Here is a 25,667-nt window from a genome sequence, read left to right as displayed (position 1 = left end):
AATGGTCCCAGGGTGTCCCAATCATCACAGAATGACAGAATTAAATAGGCTGGAAAAGACCTTTGGGATCATCAAGTCCAACCAGTGCCCTAATACCGCCTTGTCACCCAGACATGCCACTCAGTGCCACTGGAGAGGGACAGTGACTCTGCCACCTCCCCCCTGGCCTGCCCATTCCAATGCCCACTCACCCTTTCTGTGAAGAACTTCTTCCTCTTGTCCAGCCTAAACCTCCCCTGGTGCAGCTGAAGGCTGTGTCTTCTTGTGCTGCCCTCCAGCAGATCCACACTCACACCCAGCTTGGTGTCACCTGCAAATTTGGGGATGGTGGGCTCGATCCCCTCACCCAGATCATCGGTGAAGATGTTAAACAGGGCTGGGCCCAACACAGATCCCTGGGGACAGCACCAGGGACTGGACACCAGCTGGGTGCAGCACCATCCCCACCCCTCTCTGGGCCCAGCCTCCAGCCAGCTCTTCCATCTCCCAGCCAGGAGGGACCTGCCCAAGCCGTGGGCTGCAGCTTTTCCAGGGAATGCTGTCACAGACAGTGTCCAAGGCTTTGCTGAAGTCCAGATGGACACATCCACAGCCTTTCCCACATCCACAGGTGGGTCACCTGGTTATAAAAGGAGATCAGGGTGCTCAGGCAGGACCTGCCCCACTAAATCCACGCTGGCTGGCTCTGACCCCTCGGCCATCCTGTGGGTGCCCTGTGGTGGCACTCAAGGTGATCTGTTCCATAACCTTGCCGGGCACCGAGGTCAGGCTGACAGGCCTGGAGTTCCCCAGATCCTCCTTCCAGCCCTTCCTGGGGATGGGCTCACACTGGCACCTCCAGTGCTCTGGGACCTCTCTGGTGAGCCAGGACTGATGGTAAATGATGGGGAGCAGCTTGGGGAGCTCATCCACCAGCTCCCTCATCCCCCTAGGATGGATCCCATCCCATCCCATTCACCTGTGAGCATCTGAGTGGCTCAGCAGGTCAGCAGCTGCTTCCTCCTGGATTACAGGGGGCTGTTCTGTTCCCTGTGCCCACCTACCAGCTCAGGAGAACTCTTGTCCTGAGGACAACCTGTCCATATGTTGAAAATCGAGACAAACAAGATGTTAAGTAGCTCAGCCTTTTCCTTATCTTTAGTTACTATGTTCTGCACTGCTTCCAATAAAGACTGGAGGTTAGCCTCCCTCCTTTTGCTATAAATTTTTTAATAAAAACATTATTTAGTCATTTTACAGAAGCTGCCTGGTTAAGTTCTAATTAAGCTTTCATCTCTCTCCTTTTCTTTCTGCATAACCTAACAACATCCTTAAACACTTCCTGCATCGCCAGTCCTTTTTTCCCAAGTTCCCACAAAAGCTCCATGGGCAGCCAGGCCAGTCATTTTCCTCACCAGCTCATCCTTTGCCCCACTGGGACAGGCTGCTCCTTTCCCCTTAAGATTACTTTCTAGAAATGTGTCCATCCTCCCTGGAGCCCTTGGTTTTCAAGGGCTGTTTCCCTTAAAAAAAATCAGGACATGATTCGAGACTCCCTAAATCCGCATCCTAAACAGACCAAAGTCTGCCCTTCCTATTTCCAGTGTGGAAGTTTTGTTGCTGCCCCTCCTTCTTTCACAGAACATTGAAAACTTGATTATTTCATGGTCACTGTGCCCCAGGCAGCCTCTGACCCCCACATCTGCCACCAGCCCTTCTCTGTTTGTGAGCAGCAGGAGACAGAGCTTTCCTTGGGAGTGGAGTGTTACCAAAAATTCGGTGAAACAGAAAACTCCTTAACACCAGTGCAGCATTAAGAAGCAGCATTCTTTATTCAGCCGGATGCACAGGGGATCGCTCCTCCCAAAGCTGAGCATGCTGAGTGCAGGAAAGTTTCTGTTCATATTCTGTATTTGGCACATATATTCACTGATTGTGCTGGACTAAACACACATCTGATAGTCATTTCCCCAGAATCATTAACATATTTCTCCTCCCCTTTTGCATGCCTTCTTCTGTCCTGGGGGCCTCTCTGGTGGTCCCTGGTGGTCGTGGACCCCAATATTCCAGTGGGCACTGTGTGGTTTCCATAGGCCTGGGGTTTTGGAGAACAAGCTCCAGGTGTCAGCTCAGCTGGTGGAGACAATTTATCATCTGGTAACATGAGGTCACAGAGCGGGCTGTGACATCACAGAGTGGGTTATGTGAGGTCATCAAGCAGTGATGGCATCCTAGACTGTCCCTGTAACATCAGAGCTGTCTGTGACATCAATGGGCAGACTATGACATCAGAGACCAGCTGTGTGACACTAGAGAATGGGCTGTGACATCTCAGAGCAGGCTGTGACATCACAGATTTGTCTGTGACATCAGAGACCAGCTGTGTGACATTACAGAATGGGCTGTGACATCTCAGAGGGGCTGTGTGACATCCCAGCAGGGCTCTGTGAGGTCACTGTGTTGGTCACTCCGCCCCAGCTCCCCCTCACAGTTTCTCCCAACAAGTCCAATGCTGTTCATGCCCAGCAGGGTCCCTGTCCCCCGGCATCCCCCTGGTCCACCTGGAGCCACAGCCTCCACCAAAGGATGTTCCACAGGATCCACCCCAGAGCCTGACATGGGGACAAGGGGCCAGGGCTGTGTGACCAGGACATCAAGGACATGGATTATCCAGGTCCCTGTGGCCTGGGCTGGGTTCCCCAGGGCAGGAAAGATGTCTGGCAGCTGGAGCAGGGTTAGGGAAGGGCCTCCAAGGTGGGGCTGGAGCCCTTGGGCTGTGAGCAGAGGCTGAGGGAGCTGGGCTTGTCCAGCCCGGAGCAGGGAAGGCTGAGGGGCTCCTCATCGCAGCCTGGCAGTGCCAGCGAGGAGGGGATGGAGAACACAGAGCCAGGCTCTTCACCAGGGGGGCTGGTGGGAGAGAAAAGCCAATGGGTGGAAGGGGAAAGAGGGGAGATCAGCCAGGCCAGGAGGAGATGAAATGAGTCAGGCTGGTTTCAGCATTTCCTCAGCACCAAAAGCAGCCTGACCTCCCTTCTCCATCCACCACTGAGAGCTTTGAAAATCAGGAATTGTTTGAGCTCTTTTGCCCCACTCCAGGATGAGCATCCTGATACAAGAACTTAATTGTGCCTATATCTATCACAGAACCACGTTTGTCTGAAATTCATTCTAGCATGGAAATCACTTGTGGATGCTGGACTCATCAGATGCTGCTGGGATGTTGCACATAGCTCAGGGAAGAGTGTGATTGTTATTAAATTATGTCCTGTTCAATTCTGGTCTGTTGGCCATGAAGAGAAACTTTCTGTGCCTCTGAGTCTCACCAGTTCCTGACCCCCAAAGGACACAAACCTGATGAGTTGTGGTTCCCACTCCAGTGGTGGCACTTGGAGCTCCCTCCATAGCCAGAGCAGAGCTCCCTTGTCCCAGAAAGTCCCTGGCAATGCAGGGATGAAGGAAACAGGACAGGCTGTGGGGATCAGGGGCAGGGCACAGCCAGGGATTTGGGGTGGCTGTGAGCCCAGGGCAGGACCCGGCCCTTGGCCTTGGTGAACCTCATCCCATTGTCCTGGGCCCATGGCTCCAGCCTGTCCAGATCCCTCTGCAGAGCTTCCTGCCCTCCAGCACAGCCACACTCCCACCCAGCCTGGGCTCACCTGGAACTGCCTGAGGGTGCCCTCGATGGCCTCGTCCAGACCAGCAATAAAGAGATTTCACTGACCTGGCCCCAGTGCTGAGCCCTGGGGACACCCCTGGGTGTGACTCCATTCCTCAGCTGCTCTGAGTGCCAGCGCTGGGATGAGGGAAATGGTGGGGATGTGTTTCAGGAATGCAAAGGGCCCAGGCCTGAGCCCCAGCCCCTGGCAAGGCAGATCCTGTCCCTCCCTCAGTGCTCAGGGCTCTTCCCGGGATGGGCACTGGCATGTGGGGATGGGCAATGCCAAGGGCAGGACCATGGGGCGGCAACATGGGATACCAGTGGAGACAGATTACAGGAGAATTACATCTTGGATTTACAACCAGTGGGGAAAAGACAGGGGAGGGGAGAAGCCTCGGGAACAAACCAACTATAAGAACATGGGTGACTGACAGGGAACCTTCCAGAACCAAATGGGGGTGGCTGCGATGACAGACAGGGAGGTGGGCAGCACAACCTGGATTGACACATCTATTTAAGGGTAAGAGGGGAGGAACAGGGAGATTGGCACTCTGAGGGACAGCTGAGTGGCGGGAAAGCTCAGGAGTGAACAACCTGGGAGAAACCATTGTGAGGGGAAGGAATGGGGGGCACAAGGAACAATACCAACCAAAACTTGCTAGCATTAAACTCCTAACTCATGTACTAAAACACAGGGAAATCCTATAAAAGCACACAGCAGCAGCCGTTTCTGTGCCTGCTGGGAGGAATGCAGAGGCAGCTGCTGCTGCAGGCACCAGCTCTGGCCAGGCCCCTCTGTGCCCTGCCCAGGGCTGCTGTGCTGGCCTGGGGAGACAGGCTGGCACTGAGCGGACAGAGGCAGCCTGTGCTGGGCATCTCCTGCAGCCAGCACCAGGAGTTTGGCACTGCCTCCCACAGCACACTCCTGGAAAAGCTGCAGCCCACGGCTGGGACAGGAGCAGTCTTTGCTGGCTCCAGATCTGGCTGGACGGACGAGCCCAGAGAGTGGTGGTGAGCGGTGCTGCATCCAGCTGGGGACAGGCACCAGTGGGGTCCCTCAGGGCTCTGTGCTGGGCCAGCTCTGTTCCATGTTTTTATTGACCACATGGAGGAGGGGATTGAGTCCTTCATTAGGAAATCTGCAGCTGCCACTAAGCTGGGAGCGTGTGTCCATCTGTTGGAAGGTAGGAGGGCTCTGCAGGGAGACCTGGAGCGGTCAGAGGGATGGGCAGAGTCCAGTAAGTTGAAGTTTAACAAGTCCAAGTGCCAAGTCCTGCATTTTGGCCACAATAAGCCCCTGCAATGCTATAGGCTGGGGACGGTGTGCTGGTCTGTGCCCAGGCAGAGAGGGACCTGGGGCTCCTGGCCAACAGCGGCTGAACATGAGCCAGCAATGTGCCCTGGTGGCCAAGGAGGCCAATGGCTCCTGGCCTGTGTCAGGAACAGGGTGGCCAGCAGGAGCAGGGAGGTCATTCTCCCCTTGTACTTGGCACTGGTGAGGCTGCACCTCGAGTGCCGTGTCCAGTTCTGGCCCCTCCGTGTGGGAAGGACATGGAGACGCTTGAGGGTGTCCAGAGAAGGGCAACAAGGCTGGAGAGGGGCTGGGAACACAAGCCCTGTGAGGAATGACTGAGGGAGCTGGGGTTGTTTAGCCTGGAGAAAAGGAGACTCAGAGGTGACCTTATCACCCTCTGCAATTTCCTGAAAGGTGGCTGTGGTCAGCTGGGGGTCGGTCTCTTTCTCCAGACAACAACTGACAGAACCAGAGGACACAGTCTTCAGCTGCACCAAGGGAAATACAGGTTGAATAGTAGGAAAAAGTCTTTTTACAGAAAAGGTGATAAAGTATTGGATTGGTTTGCCTGGGGAGGTGGTAGAGTCACCTTCCCTGGATGTGTTCAAAAAAAGATTGGATGTGGCACTCGGTGCTGTGGTTTAATTGAGCTGGTGTTAGGGCATGGGTTCGACTCGATGATCTTGAAGGTCTCTTCAACCCAGCAATTCTGTGATTCTGTGATTCTGTGACTTGATGATCCCAATGGGTCCCTCCCAGCTCAGCCCCTTCTGCAATTCTCACCCTTTGGCTCAGCCTTTGTGTCCCCTCGAGGCGCTGGCAGAGCTGTTGGGGACAGGGCAGGAGCGGTGACAGCCCCAGCGTTCCCCTGTCTGTGACACCCCAGCGGTGACAGCCCCAGCGTTCCCCTGTCTGTGACACCCCATCAGTGACAGCCCCAGCGTTCCCTGTCTGTGACACCCCAGCGGTGACAGCCCCAGCGTTCCCCTGTCTGTGACACCCCAGCGGTGACAGCCCCGGCGTTCCCTGTCTGTGACATCTCAGCAGTGACAGCCCCAGTGTTCCCCTGTCTGTGACACCCCAACGGTGACAGCCCCAGCGTTCCCTGTCTGTGACACCCCAGCAGTGACAGCCCCAGCGTTCCCTGTCTGTGACATCTCAGCAGTGACAGCCCCAGCGTTCCCCTGTCTGTGACATCCCAGCAGTGACAGCCCCAGCGTTCCCTGTCTGTGACACCCCAGCGGTGACAGACAAGTGTCAGACACAGTTACAGAGCTCTGCCCAGAGGTGACAGGGAAAATTGATAAAAAAACCCAAAAAAACCCCACAAACAAAACCATATTAAAATTAAAAAAAAACACCTCCCAATAAAACTCCCAACCAAAAAAAAAAAACAAAAAACAAAACCAAAACAAAAAAAAAACCACCAAAAAAAACCCCAAACAAAGCAAAACAAAATACGGAACAAAAAACCAAACAAACAAAATATCAAAACAAGAGAAAGAGAACTCCCAACCAGCAGAGTTGTTCCATCCTTCACTTGTAACATCGGCACTCACACAAGACCCGGGGCTGCAAGAAATGAGGATTAATTGGGCACATTTGCAGGAAAAGCAGGTTTAGGACAGGCTCTCAGCAGAACTGTTCTCAGCTGAGCCAAAAAGGCCCCTTTGGCAGCTGCAGGGCCATTGGCAATGCAGAGCCTCAGGCCAGAGGGAAGAAAAGGGCTCTGAGTTCCCCTTCTCTGACACTGAACCCTGTTCCCAGGCTGCTTCACACACAGGATTCTTCTGGAGGACAGCGCACAGCTGAGAGTGGGCTCTGGCTGCTCCATGTCGCGTGTCCTAAAGCTGCCTGGGAGAAGAAATTTGGGGTCAGCTCTGCTGGCAAAATCCCTCCTGGCACAGGGCACAGCGCCGGGAAGGGCTTTGCGTGCCGAGGCTTTGCTGCAGCCAAGGAAAGCTCCTGGCTCAGGGTCACCTTTGCTGCTCAGCCAGAGCCCCGAGTGCCCCAGCAGCAGCAGCAGCAGCAGCAGCAGCAGGAGGGAATGGCAGCATTGCCTCGGGCTGGCCCAGGAGGGGAAGATTTCCCCAGGAGAGAGGCTCATCTTCCAGTTTTGGCATTCAGTCCGCTGCAGATGCCTCAGTTCTGGCTGCCCAGCAGCTGGACATGCAAGCCCAGGAGCTCTGTTCCTGGCCAGCCCCAGCAGGTGACAGCAAGGACAGGGCCCTGGCAGCTCCAGGACATTTGCAGGGAGCGGCTTCAGAAGCGCTGGGGGCTGGGACTGGGTGCAGAAAACGCCCTGGGGGCCTGTGCAGCGAGGCAAAAGGAACAAAGTTTCAGTTGTGGCCTGGCTAGGGAGCACCAAAATGGATTCCTTTCCATTGCCGGGTGTTGCCTGAGCCCCAGAGGAGAGCCTAGGGGGACAAGGAAAGGAGAGCGGGGCTGTGCAGGAGCGGGAGCAGCGAGAGAGCCCCGGCTGCAGGTGCGGGGCGGGCAGGGCTGGGAGGGGGCACAGCCCGGGGGTCCCGCAGAGCCTCCCTGCTCCAGAGCCGCAGCTGCGGCAATGGGACAGCTGCCGGGATCTGTGTGCCAGGGACGAGCCGCAGGCGGGGGTGCCGAGGGCTGGGCTGGAGCAGCTTTTTGTCCCGGTGCGGGGCCATTGCCGCGGGGTTGGGGTCCCTGGGAAGGCGCAGGAGCACAGCGGGGCAGGGTTGGTTTGTGGATTTGTGGTTGCGATGTTTTGTTGGCGGCCCCGGGCGGGCTGTGCGAGCCGGGAGCGGCCGGCCGGGCCCGCAGCCGGCGCTGGGGCCGGGAGCCCCCGGGCAGAGCTCTGTGCTCGGGGCCGAGCCCCGGGCGGCCGCTCAGAGGCAGCCCCGGCTGCGGGGGTCCCCGAGGGTCCCCGGGCAGGGGGCGGCGGGGGCTGCCGGAGCTCTGTGCCCGGGGCTGGGCGCGGCTGCCCAGGGAGCGGAGGGTGCAGGGTCCCCCCGTGCTGGGGCTGGCTCTGCCCGGCCCAGGGGCTGCGCTGTCAGCCCGGAGCCGCGTGGGGATCGCTCGGTACCGGCAGGGCTGGCAGGGAAACCGGCCATGGGGGGAGCACAGACGGGCAATACGAGAGCTGGGCTGTTCCAGAAGCCTGGAGGTGTTGGGAGCATGGACAGGGGGCACCCATGGATACCCCGGGAGCCTGAAACAGGGACCCCGGACAGTGCTGACCCCTGGGACGCCTGTGATGCCAAAGTGGTGAGCCCAGAGAAGGGGAACCTGTGGCATTGCCAGGAGCCCCAGCAGCCCAGAGAGGGGGAGCACCAATGCAAACTTGACCCGCAGCAACCCAGACAGGGTGGGGGTCTCCAGGAGCCCAAAGTGGAGAGGCCAGAAAGGGGAAACTCAGGGTTTGGGTTTTGCTGAATCTTGGTTTTTAATATATTTTGGGGGTCTAAATCTTGCTGTTTTCGAGGCTTTAATGGTTACCAGATGACCGGTGACTTTTAGAGATGGACTTGGGCAGTAGGACTCCCCTGACCCAATGTGCCCATACATTGTTTTCCCCAATCCAGGACTTCTTATTCCCAAAGCTTGGCTGGATGGAGAGGGAGGCTACAAGAAAGAGGAAGATTCCCCGGGTCACCCAGGCAGGTGAGGAGGTAGTCAGTGCCCCTTTCCCCCTCACTCCTGCTCCATCTCCCAGCCCAGCACGGCCCCTGGCTGCAGGACAACCCCCTGATGACACCGTCCTCCTTCCCCTTCCCTCTGGCACGAAGGCAAATCCCATCCTCTCCTTGTCCGTCCTTCGCAGACAAGGAGCTGAGGATGGAGAGCAGGGAGGACAAATCCCCACGGCAGAATCTCATGGAAGAGACCATTTTGAGCAACTCCAGGGCACAGGAATCCAACAGGGAGGAAAAGCCCTGGAGATCCCACAGGAGGAGGGGCTGCAAACCCAGCCCAGGGTGCTCCGAGGAGAAAAGACCCACCCTGTGCCAGGAAGGTGGAGAGAGCTCCAGCCAGAGCTCAGAGCTGGAAGTCCATGAGCAGGTTCACCATGGGGAGAAGCCCTACAAGTGCTTGGAGTGTGGGAAGAGCTTCAGGCGGAGCAACACCCTGATCTGCCACCAGATGATCCACACCGGGGAATGGCCCTACGAGTGTGGGGAGTGTGGGAAGGGCTTCAGCTGCAGCTCCCACCTCGCCACCCACCGGCGCATCCACACTGGGGAGAGGCCCTACGAGTGTTCCCAGTGTGGGAAGAGGTTTCACACCAGCTCCAATCTCCACCTGCATGAGCGGATCCACACTGAGGAGAGGCCCTTCCGCTGCCCTGACTGCAGGAAAGGTTTCAACCGCAACTTCAGCCTCGCCACCCACCGGCGCATCCACACTGGGGAGAGGCCCTACAAGTGTCCCCAGTGTGGGAAGAGCTTTACCTGGAGCTCTGCCTTGACCAAACACCAACAGAGCCACCAGTGAGGGAAGCCCTGCGAGTGCCCCAACTGCCGGAGGAGCTTTGTGCACCGCTCCAGCTTCATCCCCCATTGAAGAACCCACATTGGGAAGAGCCCTGGTGATCCCTCTTCTCTGTGATCCATGCTGGGAAGACACCTGTACCTTCTCCTGCCCCTGCCAATGACCTGATGTGGGATTGAAGAACATGAGGGTCTGGCCATGGCCCTGTCATTACATTCACAACTATCTCAGTTCATTGCCAGGGGCAGGAAAGGGACCCTCTCTCTCTCTCTCTCCCCCTTAGGAGAAGGGTGTCCCTTTCCTGGCAGGAGGAAATACATGTCCGGGAAGGGACAGTCACTGATGTTGAAATTTTCCCTGTAAATAGGTTTTCTTATCCCTTCTGTTGTCAGTATTGTTTCTGTTCCTGTTTGTTCTTTATGTCGTTGCTGTTCCCAGTAAATTGTTCTTATCCCAGCCCAGGATCTTTGCCTTTTGTGCTTTCCATGGGAGGCAGGAGGGCAGCGAGAGGCAGCGCGGTTTTAGAGGGAGCAGGAAATTGGGGAATCCCATTCCTGAAGCCCGGCCCATGGAAACCGAGCATCGCAGCTGGTGCCAGCCCTGGTGGCCATGGCAGCAGCCTTGGGAGCGGGTCCCTGGCTGGGGCTGAGGGAACCTCTTCACTCTGGTGCCCAGGGACAGGAGTGCAGGGAGCGGCTGCAGCTGAGTCGGGGCAGGCTGAGGTTGGATCTCGGGGAAAGGTTTTTGCCCAGAGGCTGCTGGGGCACTGCCCAGGCTCCCCAGGGAAGGGTCACAGCTCCAGGGCTCTCTGAGCTCCAGCAGCGTTTGGACAGCGCTGCCAGGCCCAGGCTGGCAGTGTTGGGGTGTCCTGTGCAGGGCCAGCAGCTGGACTCGAGGATCCCGATGGGTCCCTCCCAGCTCAGCCAGTTCTGTGTTTCTGGGATCACATGACCCTAGAAATGGGATGCCAGAGGTTGCCATGGCAACTGTCTGGGTTTGGGAAGACAGGTGTCTGCTAAGGAAGGCAGGAGCCTCCGCTGAACTGGAAACTGTAAACCCCCTCCCTCCGAATTGTTGTAAATTTGAAATGATGCGGGGTTTTCAGGCAAAGGTATGGAAGCAGGAATAACAGCTCTTTATTAGGGGAAAAAATAAAAAGAGAAAATAAACAATGCAGTAATGCAAAACAACACTGGCAGAGTCAGAATATGACCTGACACCCTTTTGGTCAGGGCATTGGTAGCAGTCTAATTGGAATGGTGGCTGCAGTCCTCCTGCAGTGTCAGCTGTGGTTCTGTTGGAGCAGTGATCCTGTAGAGGGGTGTAGTATTCCTCTGAAGAGGCAGTGGAAAACCCCAGCTGTTCCTCTGGGAATCCAGTGAAAAGGCTGTTCTGGTGTTCTTCCAGAAACCCGAGATTATATCCAGGTAGAAATGCTTGGCTCCTCCCTCTGGGCAGGTTGATGGGGTGGCTGCAAATGTTTGGGATTTATGTGAGGATTTGATGGGGTGGGTGCAAAAATTTGAGGTTTCTGTGATTGGTTGTGAAAATCTGGGGGTTTTGTGATTGGCTGTGAAAATTTGGGGGGTTTGTGATTGGCTGCAGAACTGCATGTGGAGTTAAACCCCTTTCATGTCCAGGTGCCCATGGACAACACTGAGAATCTACCTCCAAAATTCCGAATATCCAAGGGCTCTTCCGAGCCAGAAGCTGCCATGAGGGACAGCTCTGGCTGTCCTCTCCTACAATGGCCACCTCTGATCTTTTTCCCAAACTCTTAGATTTGGTGCTTTTCTTTCATGAGGAAAAATCCGCCCTTCTCCACAAGGTGTCCACAGCCAAAAATGGGATTTGGCCTCCAAAATCCCAAAAATCCAAGGGTCTCCGCTCTGTCCTTGTGTCATGATCCGCTTATAGTGGGATGTCGTGATGGTTCGTTAGCCGATCCCAAAGTGCAAAAGACAAACAGCAGGGGACTATCAGTTTAAGCACAACAGATGCACCTTTATTAAGGGCCAAAAAACAATAAATGCAATAGTGTGGTCAGAAAAGAAATAAAAAGGAGAGAGAGAGAGAGAGAAAGGGGGGATGGGAATAGCTACCAACACAGGCGAGGTCCTCACTGGTCTGGACCATGGGGATCCATCTTGTTGTACTGGGGAGAGTCTCCAAAGTCCTGCCCAACCCAGGGGTCCAGTTATAGTCCACAGAGGGAAAAGGGGGGAACATGCAGAACAATGAGAGTCTATTGAAATTGCTATGGGGGGAACAGGTGTATCTACAGAAAATCATCCAGGCTGAACAAACACAATGATGAATAAGTCCATTGAAGTTACTGGAGAAGGACAGGTCATGTCATTTCCCCCCACCACCACTCTCTGTGGTAGGGGTCTCAGTCTCAGTCCTTGGGGAGAGGGTTCTTGATCTCTGTCTGTCACGGTGGTAAGGAGGCAGATGAGGGGTCTGCAGTGAGAGACCACCAGAGTCACCCCAACAGTTCATTTGGCTTAAAGGTAGAGAGTGAAGCAGGAATTGCAGAGGGCTGCTCTGTGCTGGGTCCACGCTGGGTCTTCGCCAAGCCCTTGCCAACTCCTTGCCAAGTTCTTGCCAGGCCTCGTTGGGAACAGAACGTAATGGTGCAGCGGCTGCACCTGCACTGTTGCCTTCTCCAAGCCGGAACTGCAGTGGGGGAAGGGAGTTCCTTCTCCTGGCAATTGGCAGGCAAATGAGTGAGGGTCTTCAGATTGCCTCTTACACCACCCCGTGACTGACGATTGCCCTCAAGAGATCTTCAGCAGGGTTCTGTAGTGTCGTTGTGAAGTCTTCAGGACTCGTCTAGTGTTGGCAGCATATCCCAGAGAAGGGAAAAAAAGAAAAAGGAGGGGAAAAGAGAACAGGGAAAATAGTAAAACAATAACAATAATTAGTATAAATTGAATCAATATTAATTGGAACAATTTTCTAATCAATAAACAATGAGTTGATTAAATAATATTAAAACAATTCTTTAATAATAAACTAATAAAACAATCTTTAAGAATTCAAATCCGGTTTTCTAAGTGACTAAAACAAACAATCTTCCAATCTTATAATTGCTTTGTGTCTATAGTCCTGGGGATGTCTATAGTATAAAGCACATCGGCCAAGTGGTGTGTATTAATTATAGCTGTCAATTTTGTTAATCGTTTTATCATTCTCCAATTCATAATAAGCAAGATTGCTGATAAAGCAAAGCCTATCAAAACTAAAATCAAAAGGACAACAATGGGATGACACAATTTGTTCAGGATACCTGTAGCAGTAGGTGACCACCCAAAAAGTGTATCCCACCACCTATGTTCTGCATCACTTTTCACCCTTTCTATAACCCGATGTATTTCTTGTACATCATGATGAATAGTTACCAGTGTTTTCTGTCCGTTCTCCTTGATTTTTCCTAAGATTTCAATTAAGTCCTGGGGAAGCAACAATTGCCTTACCAGAGTAAGATTCATTCCAATGGGGGTAGGCAATAGCTTATGGATCAGCGTGTAATTAGATTCTAAAAGTTGATATGAAGTAACTGGAGCTTCAAAAGAAAAATCACATCCTGTAATTTTAGTGAAATTGCAAGCACAAAAATTTGAGTGATTTTTAGTATCTACTACTGTGTCTTCTACATACACTGTGTTACAAGCAGTTCTAAAGCATGCACATCCATTGCCTATATATACAAGGAATGTTTTAGGAGTTTTGTTAGGATGGATTTCAAAGTGACAGGTATTTTGTTCAGTGTCCAGACAAATATCCTGAGCTATAATTGCATTGCCTTCACAGATGAACCCTTGTTGTTCTTGGACAATACAAGATTCTAAGTTAACAGTTTGCCATTTATCATTAATTTGTTGGGCCCATTCTCTATGCTCGGAAGGATAGAGAGTGGCTCCATCATGATTCAATCCTAATGCAATGATGGGGAATATTGAATGCACGGAGGCATTCTGTATGGTTAACACAAAAGCTGTGGCTAAGTTTGTGGTGGGGTCATAAGTAAAGTTCACCAAATGCCACCAGGATTGGAAATCTTTTTCAAAGTCAGCGGCACTGTCCCAAACTATCTTCCGAATTTCCATAGGAAACGTGCCTTCTTCACCTTCTCTTATAAGTGAAGCAGCAACTGACTGCATCCATAATTGTGCCTGGATGCAGCTAAGGGCTAAGGAAACGTTGCTTTGTGTAGCATTGAGTGCATCAATTATCAATTCGTGGTCATTCAGATTTACCTTTTCCCAATTTGGTAATATGTTTGTTAGCAGCCACTGATGCGTTCCCAAGGCTGACAAGGATGATTGCAATGGTTGTTGTAATTGGGTCAAATCTTTAGTTGTAGCAGCCAATTTATTTAATAATACTTCTGAATTAATACTATTTAGAATTCCCAATCCTGTTCCCACAACACCAGTTATGTCTCTTGGTATCCGTGTTTTAGAAGGGTTCCACTGTCGCAACCAGGTCGTCCACCCCTGGAAAGAAGTTTGCAAGAAAGGTGAACAAGCTGGCTGAACTTGAGAGACATTGCTTTGCATTAGCAATTTAACTTGTTTAAGAGACCATGCCAGATTGAACAATATTTGTTGTTGGCCAGTTTTCCTGATTATATATGGTCCAACTTTAGAAATTTTTGGGGTAAGCATAACCGGTGGTTGGGTGGTAGGTATCACAACATTAACATCAAGTTCTCCCCAGTATTTAAATCAATACTTTAAACTTAAACAAAGCGCTTCAGTATATTTGGACCAAAGACAAACTACTTCTGCAGTTTGTGTTAATGTGAAATTGTGTCAACAATCCTGTACGCTTCGGTGCGTACAAACCTTTTTGTGCTTAAAGAGATCTTTTCACTTTTTCTGCATGCTACCACAATTATTTCAGACCGCAACCACTCAGCTGGTTTCTGTCCATGGGGTTGTGGTAGGATGCAGGAAAGTATTACCAGTTTTATCATGGATTAGGGGGTCTTCATGTCCCTCGGAGTTCTTCTGTAAAAGTAAACACAACAGAATCCTGCCAGCGAGAGGCAGAAGAGGTTAGAATGATGGAATTATCCTGCATGTATTTATCCAATGCTCTTTCCCTAGAGCACCAGAGGCTTTCCATGTACATTTATTCAGAGGGGGTTTTAGCACAAGTGGTACTAGCCCTATAGTAAGGGATGCCCACCAGAACAGGTTGGCCAGGGTAATGTGCAGGATTATCAGGATCATTTGATGCACAGTATAGGAGTCAGTGTAGATACAGACAAGAGAGGCGTTCTGTGCTTCTTGTTGGAAAACACTCCAGACAGCTCTCAGCTCCTTGACCTGAGAACTGCTTTCTCCCTCATTAATTAGTTCACCAGAGGAAATGTGGGGGGCTGCTGCCCTGTATGTCCACACCTTCCCTTCTCGTTTAGCAGAGACATCAGTGAACCAGGAGTTTGCTGATTTTTCAGGGCAGAAAGGAGGGGCCACTTTGATTACAGAGGCAGGTTTGTCCTGGCTGCTATCCAAGCTCTCAGTTTCTTGTATTGCCAAATTTTTCACAGCTCCTTCTGTTATTGTAAAGATGTTACAGTAATGTTCAATCTGAGCATACCACTTTCTTACTGAGGCCCTCTGGGCCACCCCGTCAGGAGGGGGGGTCCCAGTAGTGACTGTCTTAGTATCATTGAAAGGGCTTCTCAATACAATTGGTAGTTGTAGTGCAAATCTTTCCACTTCAATGAGAGTCAGGCTGACCACAAACAATCCCTTTTCCCAGGTAGTGTACCTTTTCTCAGCATCTCTGAAACCACGGGAATAGAAACCAACAGGCATTGTTGGACCCTCGGGTCCCCGCGGCCAAATGTGTACTGACAATCCTGAGACAGCAAATCCCCATTCTACCTGAAAGGGGTCTGTAGGATGAATAGGGCCCAGTGCTTGATGAGCAGTTGCTTCAAAAATCAGTAATTGCAATGCTTCTTCCTGGGAAGGAGTCCAATCCCATTTTACCCCTTTCCTTAGCAAGTCATAAAGGGGCCTAGCAATTATTGAGAAATCTGAAATGTGTTTTCTCCAAAACACTAATAATCCCAGAGCCTGTTGTAGATCTTTCCTGGAATGAGGCATTTTAATCTGATCTAAAGAAGTTAAGGTATCAGGTGGAATACATGTCATGCCTCTTTTCCACCAAATCCCCAGAAACTTTACTTCTTGAGAGGGTTTTAGAACCTTTTCTGGGGGGATCTGTAAATCGAGACTCTCTAAATGGGAGATTATTTTCTGTTGAGTCTCTCTTACTGCTTCAATTTCATCCCCTCCCACCAAAATATCATCAATGTATTGATACACTGCTACATCATCAGGTTTGGATATCTCCTCTAGTTCTTTAGCTAAGGCATGGTGGGCTAAGGTGGGTGAATGCTTGTATCCTTGTGGGAGTCTAGTGGAAGTGTATTGCTGTCCTTCCCACGTAAAGGCAAAACGGTCCATGTCTTCTGGTTGTAATGGTATCATAAAGAACATATCTTTGACATCTATAGTTGCCAAAATTGGATGAGCTTTTTCTTGAATAGATATTATTAATTCTGCTAAGTTTGGGACCGCTGCTGTGAGAGGATCTGTGTTGGCATTAAGCCTGCGAAAATCGACTGTCAGTCTCCATTTCCCATTAGGTTTTCGGACTGGCCAGACGGGTGAGTTGAGGCTGGGGCTGGGGCTGGGGCAGCCAGCCCGACACAACCAAACCCCCATGGTGGGAGCAGAGGTGGGACTCCAGACTCTGTGCAGGGGCTGCTTTGCTTTGCAGGCAAGGAAGGGCTTGGGCTGCTCCTCTGCCCTTGTTTGCTTTGGGAACACCATGGGAGCAGTGCAGAGAGAAGGGAGAAAGCCTGGGATTCCCTCACCCATGGTGGGTTTTTCCCTGGCATGCAGGGGTTGGGCCTTCCTCCAGCCCCTGACAGAGATAAGATTTTTGACCTTTTTCCTTGTTCCCCTTTTTGTCTGAAATCTATTTTCAGTAATTCGATGTTTGTTTTTCCAGAGGAAGTGTTCCAGGTGGGGTCCAGTCTGGATCAGGAAGTGCTTCGGAGCAGCTGTGGCGTGGATGGGCCGTGCCCTTGGAGAAGGCTGAGGGCATCGTTTTGGACCAGCTTTTCTCCCAGCGGAGGATGGCGTGAGGTGAGTCCTGTCTGCTGGGGATGGTGGGGTCAGAGCTTTGGGGAGATGGCAGCGAGCACAGGAGCGTCCTGCTCTGGGCAGCTGCTGAGGGCTGGTTGTGCCGTGGCTGGCTGCAGGCTGGGAATGTCCTGCCCTCCTGCTCTGCTCCCAAAGGCAGCAGTGATGGGCAGCTCTGGGCACAGCTCTGGGCACAGCCAGCATGGCCTGGGCTCTGTGGGCAGCTGGGACAAGGGGACAGCAGCCTTCAGCTGACGGGTGGTTTCTGGTTTCTCTCCTTGCAGCCGGGCTCTGTGGGTGCTGAGGCTGCTCTGGGCTCTGCCAGGGCTCTGCTGGAGCTCAGCACCGGGCCGCAATCAGCCAAAGGAGAAATGGGGTGCCCTGCAGCACAGACTTGCTTGAGCATTTCAGCAACACAGTTCAAGTCTGCAGAGTGTACACCTCCAAGGGAAAACATGGCACCACCCAAAAAATAAACTTGTTCAATAACTTCTGAAATTAAATCAATCTGGGATGACCTCAAATGACATTTTGCAGCTTGCTCAAGCTGTAGCCAAGCCCTTCTCTAACCAGTTCTCTCCCCCACCTGCCTATTACTCCCCAACTGCTCCCTATTTTCCCCCAGTGAGCTCCCAGCCCATTCCAGTCTCCATCACACTGTTGCCTTCCTTGGTGCCGCTCACCATGAGGAAGGCCGAGCCCCAGCTTAGGGACTCATCCTGTCACTGGCTGAGGAGCAGCAATGTCTCAGAGCTCCGGTGGGATTTTAGTGTCATTCAGAGCTGCACTCCAGGCCCCAGCTCTCCTCACTGCTGAGTTCCCACTCCCTTTTCCTTGTCCTTGCAGCAGGATGAGCTCTGTGAATCCCCTTGAGCCTCCCCACTCTTCCCAGCCCACGCACCCACCTCGGTTAGGCTGAAGCTGCAGCTTCTCTGTCTCCTCTGGCACACCAGTGCAGTCCCCTGTGCGGGGAGCCCCAGCCCCAGAGCACAGCACTCAGCAGTGCAGTCGGGGCTGGAGCAGCTGCCCTGCAGCCCTGGCTTGGCTCTTTGTGGCAAGGAATGCTCCTTGTTTGCAGCTGTCCCTGCAGGATAGCCCCAGGGCAGAGCCCAGCTGGGCTCCCACTGCAGCCCCTGAAGCTGTGAAACCAGTGAAATCATCCAGACTGTGTTTTTCAAAGGCCCTTAGAAGGAAGGGCTTGAGAATAAACGTGCTCTGTTTGCCACACGAACATCGGGGTGAGTGGTCTCTTTGGCTCCAACCCACTTTCCTCCCAGAGCCAGCGTTACCCACTCCCTCACACGTCCCCCCAGTGCCTTCCCACTGCCTTGTCCTGTCAGGGCTTCCGCAGCCCCTCATCCTTTTGTGGCCCCGTCCCCTCAGGGTCTCCCCCAGCCCGGCCAACCTGCCCGGCAGCAGCGCCGCAGCCCCACAGGAGCTCCAGAGGAGCCCCATCAAGAGGCACCTGGGAGCCCTCAGCAATCCAGCCAGCAACACACGGGCAGGAGGACACAGATGGCGCTTCCTGCCTGGGACAGGGCTTGTGGCCATCTCCAGGCACCGGTCTCACAGAGATCCCCACAGCTCCAGCCCCTGCCCATCTGCTCTGTCAGCAGCACAAAGGCTTCAGCAGAACCACCAAAGGCCAAGGGGCTTCTGGCCATTTTCTCTAAAACCCTGCATGCCTGGGCAGCTTGCTGAGCCCAGGAATCTTTTTCTCCCTCTTCCCCATGGCCCTGAAGAGACAGGGCAGCAAATGAAAGATCCTGGGAGTCTGTCTATTACAACACATCCTATATTTATATGCTAAAGAAAAACAAAAAAAAGGAAAGAACAATCTTGAAGAAATTAAACATTCCTGCTGGCTCAGGTGGCCCCAGCAGACAGAGCCTCTGGGATCAGCTCTCTGCAGAGCTCCAGCAGCGCAGCCAGCCGAGCCCCGACAGACGAGGCCGTCTCCTCCATGCCCTGCGGAGCCGATCATGCAGGTTGCCAGAGATGGAATGTGGAGCTCTCTCTGTTCCCTGGAGGACGTACAATGTTTGAATTGCCAGGCTTCCGACGGCGACACTGATGTCATTGGCCATGCCTTCAAGGGCTGAAAGAGAGAGGAACAGAGCCATGGTCAGTTCCCGCATCTGAGGGGACCTGAGGAGACTCTGTGCCAGGGCCATCCCAGGCGGTTCTGGCCATGGACAGCAAGGAGCAGGGACCAGCTGGATCAGCCCGAAGCTGCTGGGCACGAATCCCCCAGGTGCCCTGAAACCTCTGTGTGCTCTGCCCACGCCGGCCCTGGTCCGCACAGGGAGCAGAGCCCTCCGCAGCCGGGGCAGGGCTCCCAGCTCCCCCGCCAGCCCCCGCTGGCAGCCCGCTGCCCTCACTCACCCTCAGAGATGAGCTGGAGCTCTTTGGTCCTCCCCCTCAGGTACTGCCCGGCCGTCCCTGGGAACACAGAGCCTGTCAGGCCCAGCGGCACAGCTCCCTGCCAGCGGCGCTGCCAGCCCTGTGCCCACACGGCCGCCTGGCCCGGCAGGGCTCGGGCCGGGCCCTCGCCGCTCGCTGCCGCCCCAGGGCACGGCTGGAGAGGGCGGCAGCAGCGCCCAGGGCAGGCGGGGCTCCGCGGCACCGGCCCGGGGCTGGGGCCGAGCTGCGGCGGGGCGGGGAGGGAGCTCGGGCTCCTGGCTCACCCATGAACCTGACGGCCGCCTCTCGCAGGGGCTGCTGTAGGTTCTGCAGGTAGGGCAGGGCCCGGCGCAGGTGCTCGGCCACTCTGCTCCTGTCCTCTGCCAGCTGCAGAGAGCGGCAGCAGGGAAGGGTTGGCGCGGGCTCAGCCCCTGGGCCGGGCGCTCTCCGCGCCAGCCCCGGCCTCCCCTGCCCGCACAGCCCTGAGGCGCGGCCAGCAGCCGCCGGCGCCGGGCTCTGGAGGGGGCAGAGGGCCGGCTGCTGCCCGGGGAGCCGCGGTGCCGCCCCGCAGCCCCGCCGGGCCGGGGCTCCATCGGCACCCGGCTCGGGCCGCAGGAGCCGGCACGGCCTCGGGCTGCAGCAGCGGGCAGGGGCACAGCTGCCAGCCTGCACACCGAGCACCGCGCTCAGGGGGCTTCTCCAGCCTGGGGCTGCGGCTTCCCGGCCCTCCTTACCAGCCACTCAGTGAACTTCCACAGCTTCTTGCTCTTCACCAGCTTTTCAAGTTCCGTCCTCTTCAGGAACTCGGCCGCACACAGAAGCGTTTCCTGAGAAGCCTGGAGAGCAGCAGGGACGTGGAGATGGCCCCACAGCCCAGGGCGCAGGACCTGTGTCCCTGTGCCAGGGCCTGGAGGAGGCTGCAGCCCACGAGGCGCCAGGGCAGGAGGCAGCCCAGCCCCCTCCCAGGGGAACAGCAGCAGCCCACGAGTCCTCACCTGTGCCACTCGCTGATTCTCATCATGGCAGTGGAAGAAGAGTGGCAGCAAGGTCTGGTGCACGTGTGTCTTCAGAGCCCCTTTTTCCTTTTCTTGTGGAAGAGTCACCAATGTTCCAAGGAGCACTATGGAGAGCAGCTGCACCTGGCTATTGTCCTGTATGAAGGGAAGAAAAAAAGACCTCAGCATCGGCTGCACGGAGCTCAGCTTGGTGCAGGCCTGCAAATCCACAGGGCACAAAGTGTCCGGGCAGCAGCCAGTGGCCATGGCTGGGGGCAGTGAGCCTTACGTGCTCAAGGAGTGGCAGGAGAGCCTCAACCAGCTGCAGTGCTATAGAGCTGGGTATCAGCATGTCCTTTTCCAAGATGATAAAGTTGAGGAGCATGGCTGTCATGCTAACTATCTCTCCATCTGCGTCCCAGAGGAGCTCCACAAGACTTTCAGTCAGGCTCCACATTTTTTTGCTCTGTGCGGAACACAAGTTTGTGAAACGCCATCCTGCTGCCGCAGGGCCTAGAGCCCAAAGGGCTGTTCTGAAGCACTTGGGCAGCTGAAGCAGGAGGCAGGAGAGCTGGGAGCAGCTGGCCCAGTGCCCAAAGCCCAGCCAAGCCCAAGTGACTGCATTCCCAAGCGCAGCCTCACCCTTGCCCCCTTCTCACCATCAAGGGATTGTTGATGAGATCAAGAAGGGCTCTGAGCACCAGGTGACACTTCTCTCTGCACCCGCTCTGCAGGTGCCGTGACAAGATTTGCAGGACTCTGTCAGCACCGCGTTCAGTCATGTCTAGGCACTTGAGGACCTGAAAGGCACAGGGCAGTGACAGGGGACCGGCCAGCAGGAGCCCAGAACCGCACAGGGCTGAGCCCAGGCAGCAGCACAGGGCGCGGGCTCCGTCCCAGGCAGCTGTGGCTACGAGAGGGCAGAGAGCCGGGAGGCAGCTGAGCAAGGCAGCGCTGGCCTTCAGGCTCACCTCCACAAAGAACGCCAGGGAGGGCAGCTCCCAGCGTGGCTCCTGTGTGCTGAGCAGCCGGAGCAGGTAGCGAGCGATCCGGGAGCACAAGGGGATGGAGACACAGGACATCTCCCTGGCAGGAGACAAAGTAACCAAGACTGTGGGCCAGGGGGACAAACCTCTCCCAGGACTGACTCACAGAGGTCTGGTCTTTCCCAGCATCCTGCAAGGGCCCCTGGTCTATTTGGTAGGCGGCTCCTTGTGGGCACCCTCCTCTCCCAGCCTTTTCCAGTGTGCTTGGCTGTCCCTGGGTGACAAGGCCCTCTGGCCCGTGACCACAGGCACTGTATGGGGCACCCCAGGCACAGAGCACAAATGTCAGAGGCAGCGGGGAGAAGGGGGGTCTCACTTGGCCAGCAGACCCACGGCATGGTGGTAGGTGTCAGCACACAGCAGCTTGTCCCAGCCACACTTGCGTTCCATTGCCACCACCACATCCTCGTGCTGCATTTGGCAGAGCAGGGACTTTAGGGTCTGCACTGCAAACCTGTGTGCAGAGCAAAGCCCGGGTCACGCTGGGAGCACTGGCTCCATCCCAGGGATGTGGCAAGAACAGGAGGACTGGCATGGAGCACCTGTTGGGGCTGGTGTCAAGGCCATATTGCTGCTGGCATCCCTTCCAGAAGTTATTGACCTCCTCTGGCACATCCAGAGTGCTGAAGAGCACTTGGAAGAGCAGATGCACAAATAGGTGGGGGAGATACACAGTCACCATATGTGGGACACAGGGCAGCTGGAGGATCTTCCACATCAGTACAGTTGCCTGCAAAGGACAGAGCAGCCCGAGACAGCGCTCAGTGCCGAGGTGTTCGTGTGGCAGGGCCCGAGAACGGGAGGGAGAGGCCTGGAGAGCCACAGGGGAGCACCGGGCCTGGTGGCCCTGAAGCTGCCCCGAGGCCAGGTTTCAGCCCAGCGCCTGAGGCAGGGAGACGCCGTGAGGGAGGGAGGATGGAGAGCTGCTGGAGAGGTGGCCTTGGGCAAGCAAAGGCCAGTTGCAGAAACTCACAGCCAGGACAAAGACACCCGTTTTGTCCCCATCAGAGGTGCACGTGCTGTGCTCTGGCCAGCTGCCCAGCACATCGAGGAGTACGAGCATGGCCGGCTCTGCAGTCCTGGGCGAACACATGATGCTCTTCCACATGGTCAAAGCAGCTCTGTGGGTCAGAGCTCTGTCTCAGGGGGGTCTGAGACACAGCACCGTGGCCTGGGCAGCAGTGGGGACCTGAGCTGGCTGCCAGCCCTGCCTCTGCCCACTGCCCCTCACCAGTAGCACTCAGGCAGCCCAGCCCTGTAGGGACGGGCCCCTGAGGGGCAGCGAGGGAGCAGCAGGCTCGGGGGCTGATGTGCCAGGGCTGGCAAAGGGAGCAGCCAGAGGGCCCTGGGACTCTCTGTTGGTCAGACACCTGGGACAGGCTGTACAGGCTGATGGGCTGGGGAGCCCTGAGCCCTCTGGGCAGGTGGGCCCCATACCTGTCACACAATGGAGCCACACGCAGGAGCGTCATGACTACGTCAGCGGGCCGTTCTTCGGTGAGATCCAGCAGGGTCCTGTTCAGCCTGTGCTCAGCAAACTGGTTGGCCTCGAGCCACTGGTGGATGTACCTCACCATGGCGGGCACCTGGAGAAGGCACGAGGACACTTGGAAAGCTGCCAGAGGGAGGAATGTGCCCAGCTGCCCCAGAGAAGTGCTTCCCTTGCCACCACACTGCCATGGCCTCAAAGGCTTCCAGGGAGCAGCAGATGTGGCTTGGGAGGCCGAGTAATTCCTGGGAGGCTCAAAGCCTGGCCACAGGCTGCTTACTTGCTTTGGATTGGAAAACCCCTCCTCTACCAGCATATCAGCCAGGGCAGCACAGGTCTGGGTTTTGAAGATGTGCGAATATGCTCTGGGCCCTGTGCCCATGGTGGTCTCTTCCTCCCGGATCCTCTTCATGAATTTGCAAACCAGCTGTAGGAGAAGGGCAGGAAGCCAGGGATATTTCATAGAATTCTCCAAGCATGGTGCTTGGCTGAGCAGTGCCAGCAGGCCCAGCCCAGGTGGGGATGGCTGCAGGTACCTGCGCTGTTCTGCGGAAGCGGCCACGGGTGCGTTTCTGCTCTTGTGTGCGCTCCACGGCTGCACCTGGCAAAGAGCGAGCGCAGCCCGAGCTGAGGGGCTGCGGGAGAGGCCGGAGAACACAGCCCAGCCCTGCACTGCCCAGGCAGGGACAGCCCTGCGACGCCCCAGGGCATGGAGCACGGCTGTGGGGTGTCTGCCCGGCCCCTATTCCATCCTGTCCATGGGCATGGCCCCAGGGGATGGGATGGGATGGGATGGGATAAGATGGGATGGGATGGGATGGGATGGGATGGGATGGGATGGGATGGGATGGGATGGGATGGGATGGGATGGGATGGGATGGGATGGGATGGGATGGGATGGGATGGGATGGGGTGGGATGGGATGGGATGGGCTGGGATGGGATGGGATGGGATGGGATGGGATGGGATGGGATGGGGCGGGGCCAAGCTGCCTGCAGCCACCAACCCTGCAGCCCAGCAGCCCAGCTCTGCCACTCACCCTCCTGCAGCTGCTTGAATGGCACCCCTTCTTCAGTCTCGTGTGCAGGGGCAACTCCAGGGCCTTCTTCCTCTTCCTCCACCCAGGCCAGCTTGGGCACTCTTGGGGGTCTCTGCTCCATGTCAGTGTCTGGATTTGTGGTCTGGCCTTGAGGTCAGCTGCAGTAATAACACCTCGGAAAAGCTCCAGGTCAGACACGAAGGAGTGCGCTGTGTGGGGGCTCCTCACAGCACTGCTCTGTCTCGTCCTGTCCTGTCAAGTGCTTGGAGCACTGTGGCATGGCCTTGTCACCGCCAGCTCCTATGTCACCACGTGTCACAAAGGGTCCTTTGACACGCTGTTCCATGCCATGGTGACCATGCTGCAGCATGTCACAAAGGGCCCCTGCACACACTGCCCCCTGCGTTATGGCCGCCTCCAGCCCACCCAAGATGGCCAGGTTAGAAGGAATCCCTCACCCCAAGTGTCCAAGACAGGCTGACAGAGTCTTTAGGAACGGCTCAAACCATCAGCAAACGCTGCCCTGCTCTGCGGGCTCAGGGCAGCAGGAGCCCCCGCAGCTGGGAAGTGCACAGGGCCTTCCACAGAAGCTGGCACTGCCTCCTTGAGACATGTCCCAGCTGGTGGCCATCCTAAACCCGCAGGTGTGGCACGCACAAGGAATGTGTGGGTCAGGGCACGAATGCTGCTCTGAGCCCTGGGGCCCGGGGAGCGCTGACACCAGCAGGTGAGGCAGAGTCCCTGCCCAAGCAGACCTGCCACCCCCGAGCCCTGGCAGCGCTGGTGCCCTGTCTTCTGCCCCAGAGACCTGTGCCCCTGGGGGGCTTCTGTGCCAGAGGGAGCCAAACCCACGTGCACTGGGGGGCTGTGCTCCTGCCTGCAGGGGCTCTTGGCAGGAGCACCTGGAGCAACTGCTGGCAACACTTGGTCTCTGTCAGAAGCTCTTACTCCATGCTGAAATTATTTTCTCATTGAAGTTATTGCCTTCAGCACAAAAACACCTTAGCAGCGAAGGCACAGAAGAATCTGGCAAGTAAGAATCCTCAGTTCAGGAAAGCTTTACTTCCCATTGCTCAACTCAAGTAGTTCCAAAACATTGCAAACTTCCCAAATTAATTGGGATAGCCTGAGGAGGAGAAGATTTGGAATTTTGCTTCCCATCTCAAAGCAGCAACTCATTTGCCTTAACCTCATCCATTGAGGGTCACTTTACAGAACATAACTACACAAAACAAGGGCAAAACCAAAGGCCATTCTTTGGTTTGCAAATGGTTTTCTGTGAAGGGATGATAATATCCTAATTATCTTAAGGAATAAAAGCTCTCAAGAAATGAAAGTCCACTCAGTGTTACAAAAGTAGCCCAAACCAATGAATAGAAGGAAAAAAGGCTAATCCTCCCCCTGGTAGAGATATCGAATTGTCCAGTAAAGTACAGCTCTCCCCTCTTGTTCCTTGCAGGAGAATCAGGACCATGAGGAGGAAAAATCACAAATACTTTTTCTGCCCTCCGTAACCAAAGCTGTGCCAAACCAGAGATGCTGCCTTCAAAGTGACTCAAATTCCAACCTAAACCGCTCACCTTCCAGACAACTCCTTCCCCAACACCCCACCAACACCAACACCCCCAAACTCCGGCACAGAAGCCCTCAACACCCCGTCAGGGGCCCCAGCTGCCCCCGTCCCTCTGCAGAGCTTTCCCAGCCTCCAGCAGATGCCCGGGTTCCCTGCACGTGCCATGGGATGGCACTCAGGAGGATCTGCTCCGAGGCCTTCCCCTGGAGCGAGCTCAGGCTGCCAGGCCTACGGGTCCTGGATCATCCTTCCCACCGAGCCTTCCTGTGCACGGCTGTTCCATCTGCACCTTTGGGCTCAGCTCGGACTTCTCCACCTAACCAGGAGTGTTGCAGCGCGCGTGTGCGGGGCGTGCTGGACGGCTGTGGCACAGGCGTGACTGTCCCCCTGCGAGCTCTGCAATTCCCAGTTATCGGCAGGTCTGGCGCTGGCACAGACAGCGATGACACGGGTCTGGGTGTAGAACAAGATGGATTTATTCCTGGGCTCCCCAGCAAGACTGGGGGGCGGGGGTGAACAGAAGTTTTTATACAGCAACTCAGGAGGCGG

At 55.2% G+C, this 25,667-nt stretch overlaps 1 protein-coding gene across 1 annotated transcript in view; it reads left to right on the top strand.

The window, feature by feature from the left end:
- The window catches only part of LOC140685182 (uncharacterized), a 338,081-nt gene that overhangs the window by 45,193 nt on the left and 267,221 nt on the right, over nt 1-25,667 (top strand). Inside the window, exon 3 of the mRNA XM_072936390.1 lies at nt 8,923-9,350. Within this exon, the coding sequence (XP_072792491.1) occupies nt 8,923-9,350 (428 nt within the window). The remainder of the gene's footprint in view (nt 1-8,922; nt 9,351-25,667) is intronic.

The sequence above is a fragment of the Taeniopygia guttata genome, chromosome 16 (genome assembly GCF_048771995.1).
Source record: "Taeniopygia guttata chromosome 16, bTaeGut7.mat, whole genome shotgun sequence".
Classification (NCBI taxonomy): domain Eukaryota; kingdom Metazoa; phylum Chordata; class Aves; order Passeriformes; family Estrildidae; genus Taeniopygia; species Taeniopygia guttata.
The sequence above is the reverse complement of the archived record's forward strand: the minus strand, read 5'-3'. Positions and strand labels throughout refer to the sequence as shown.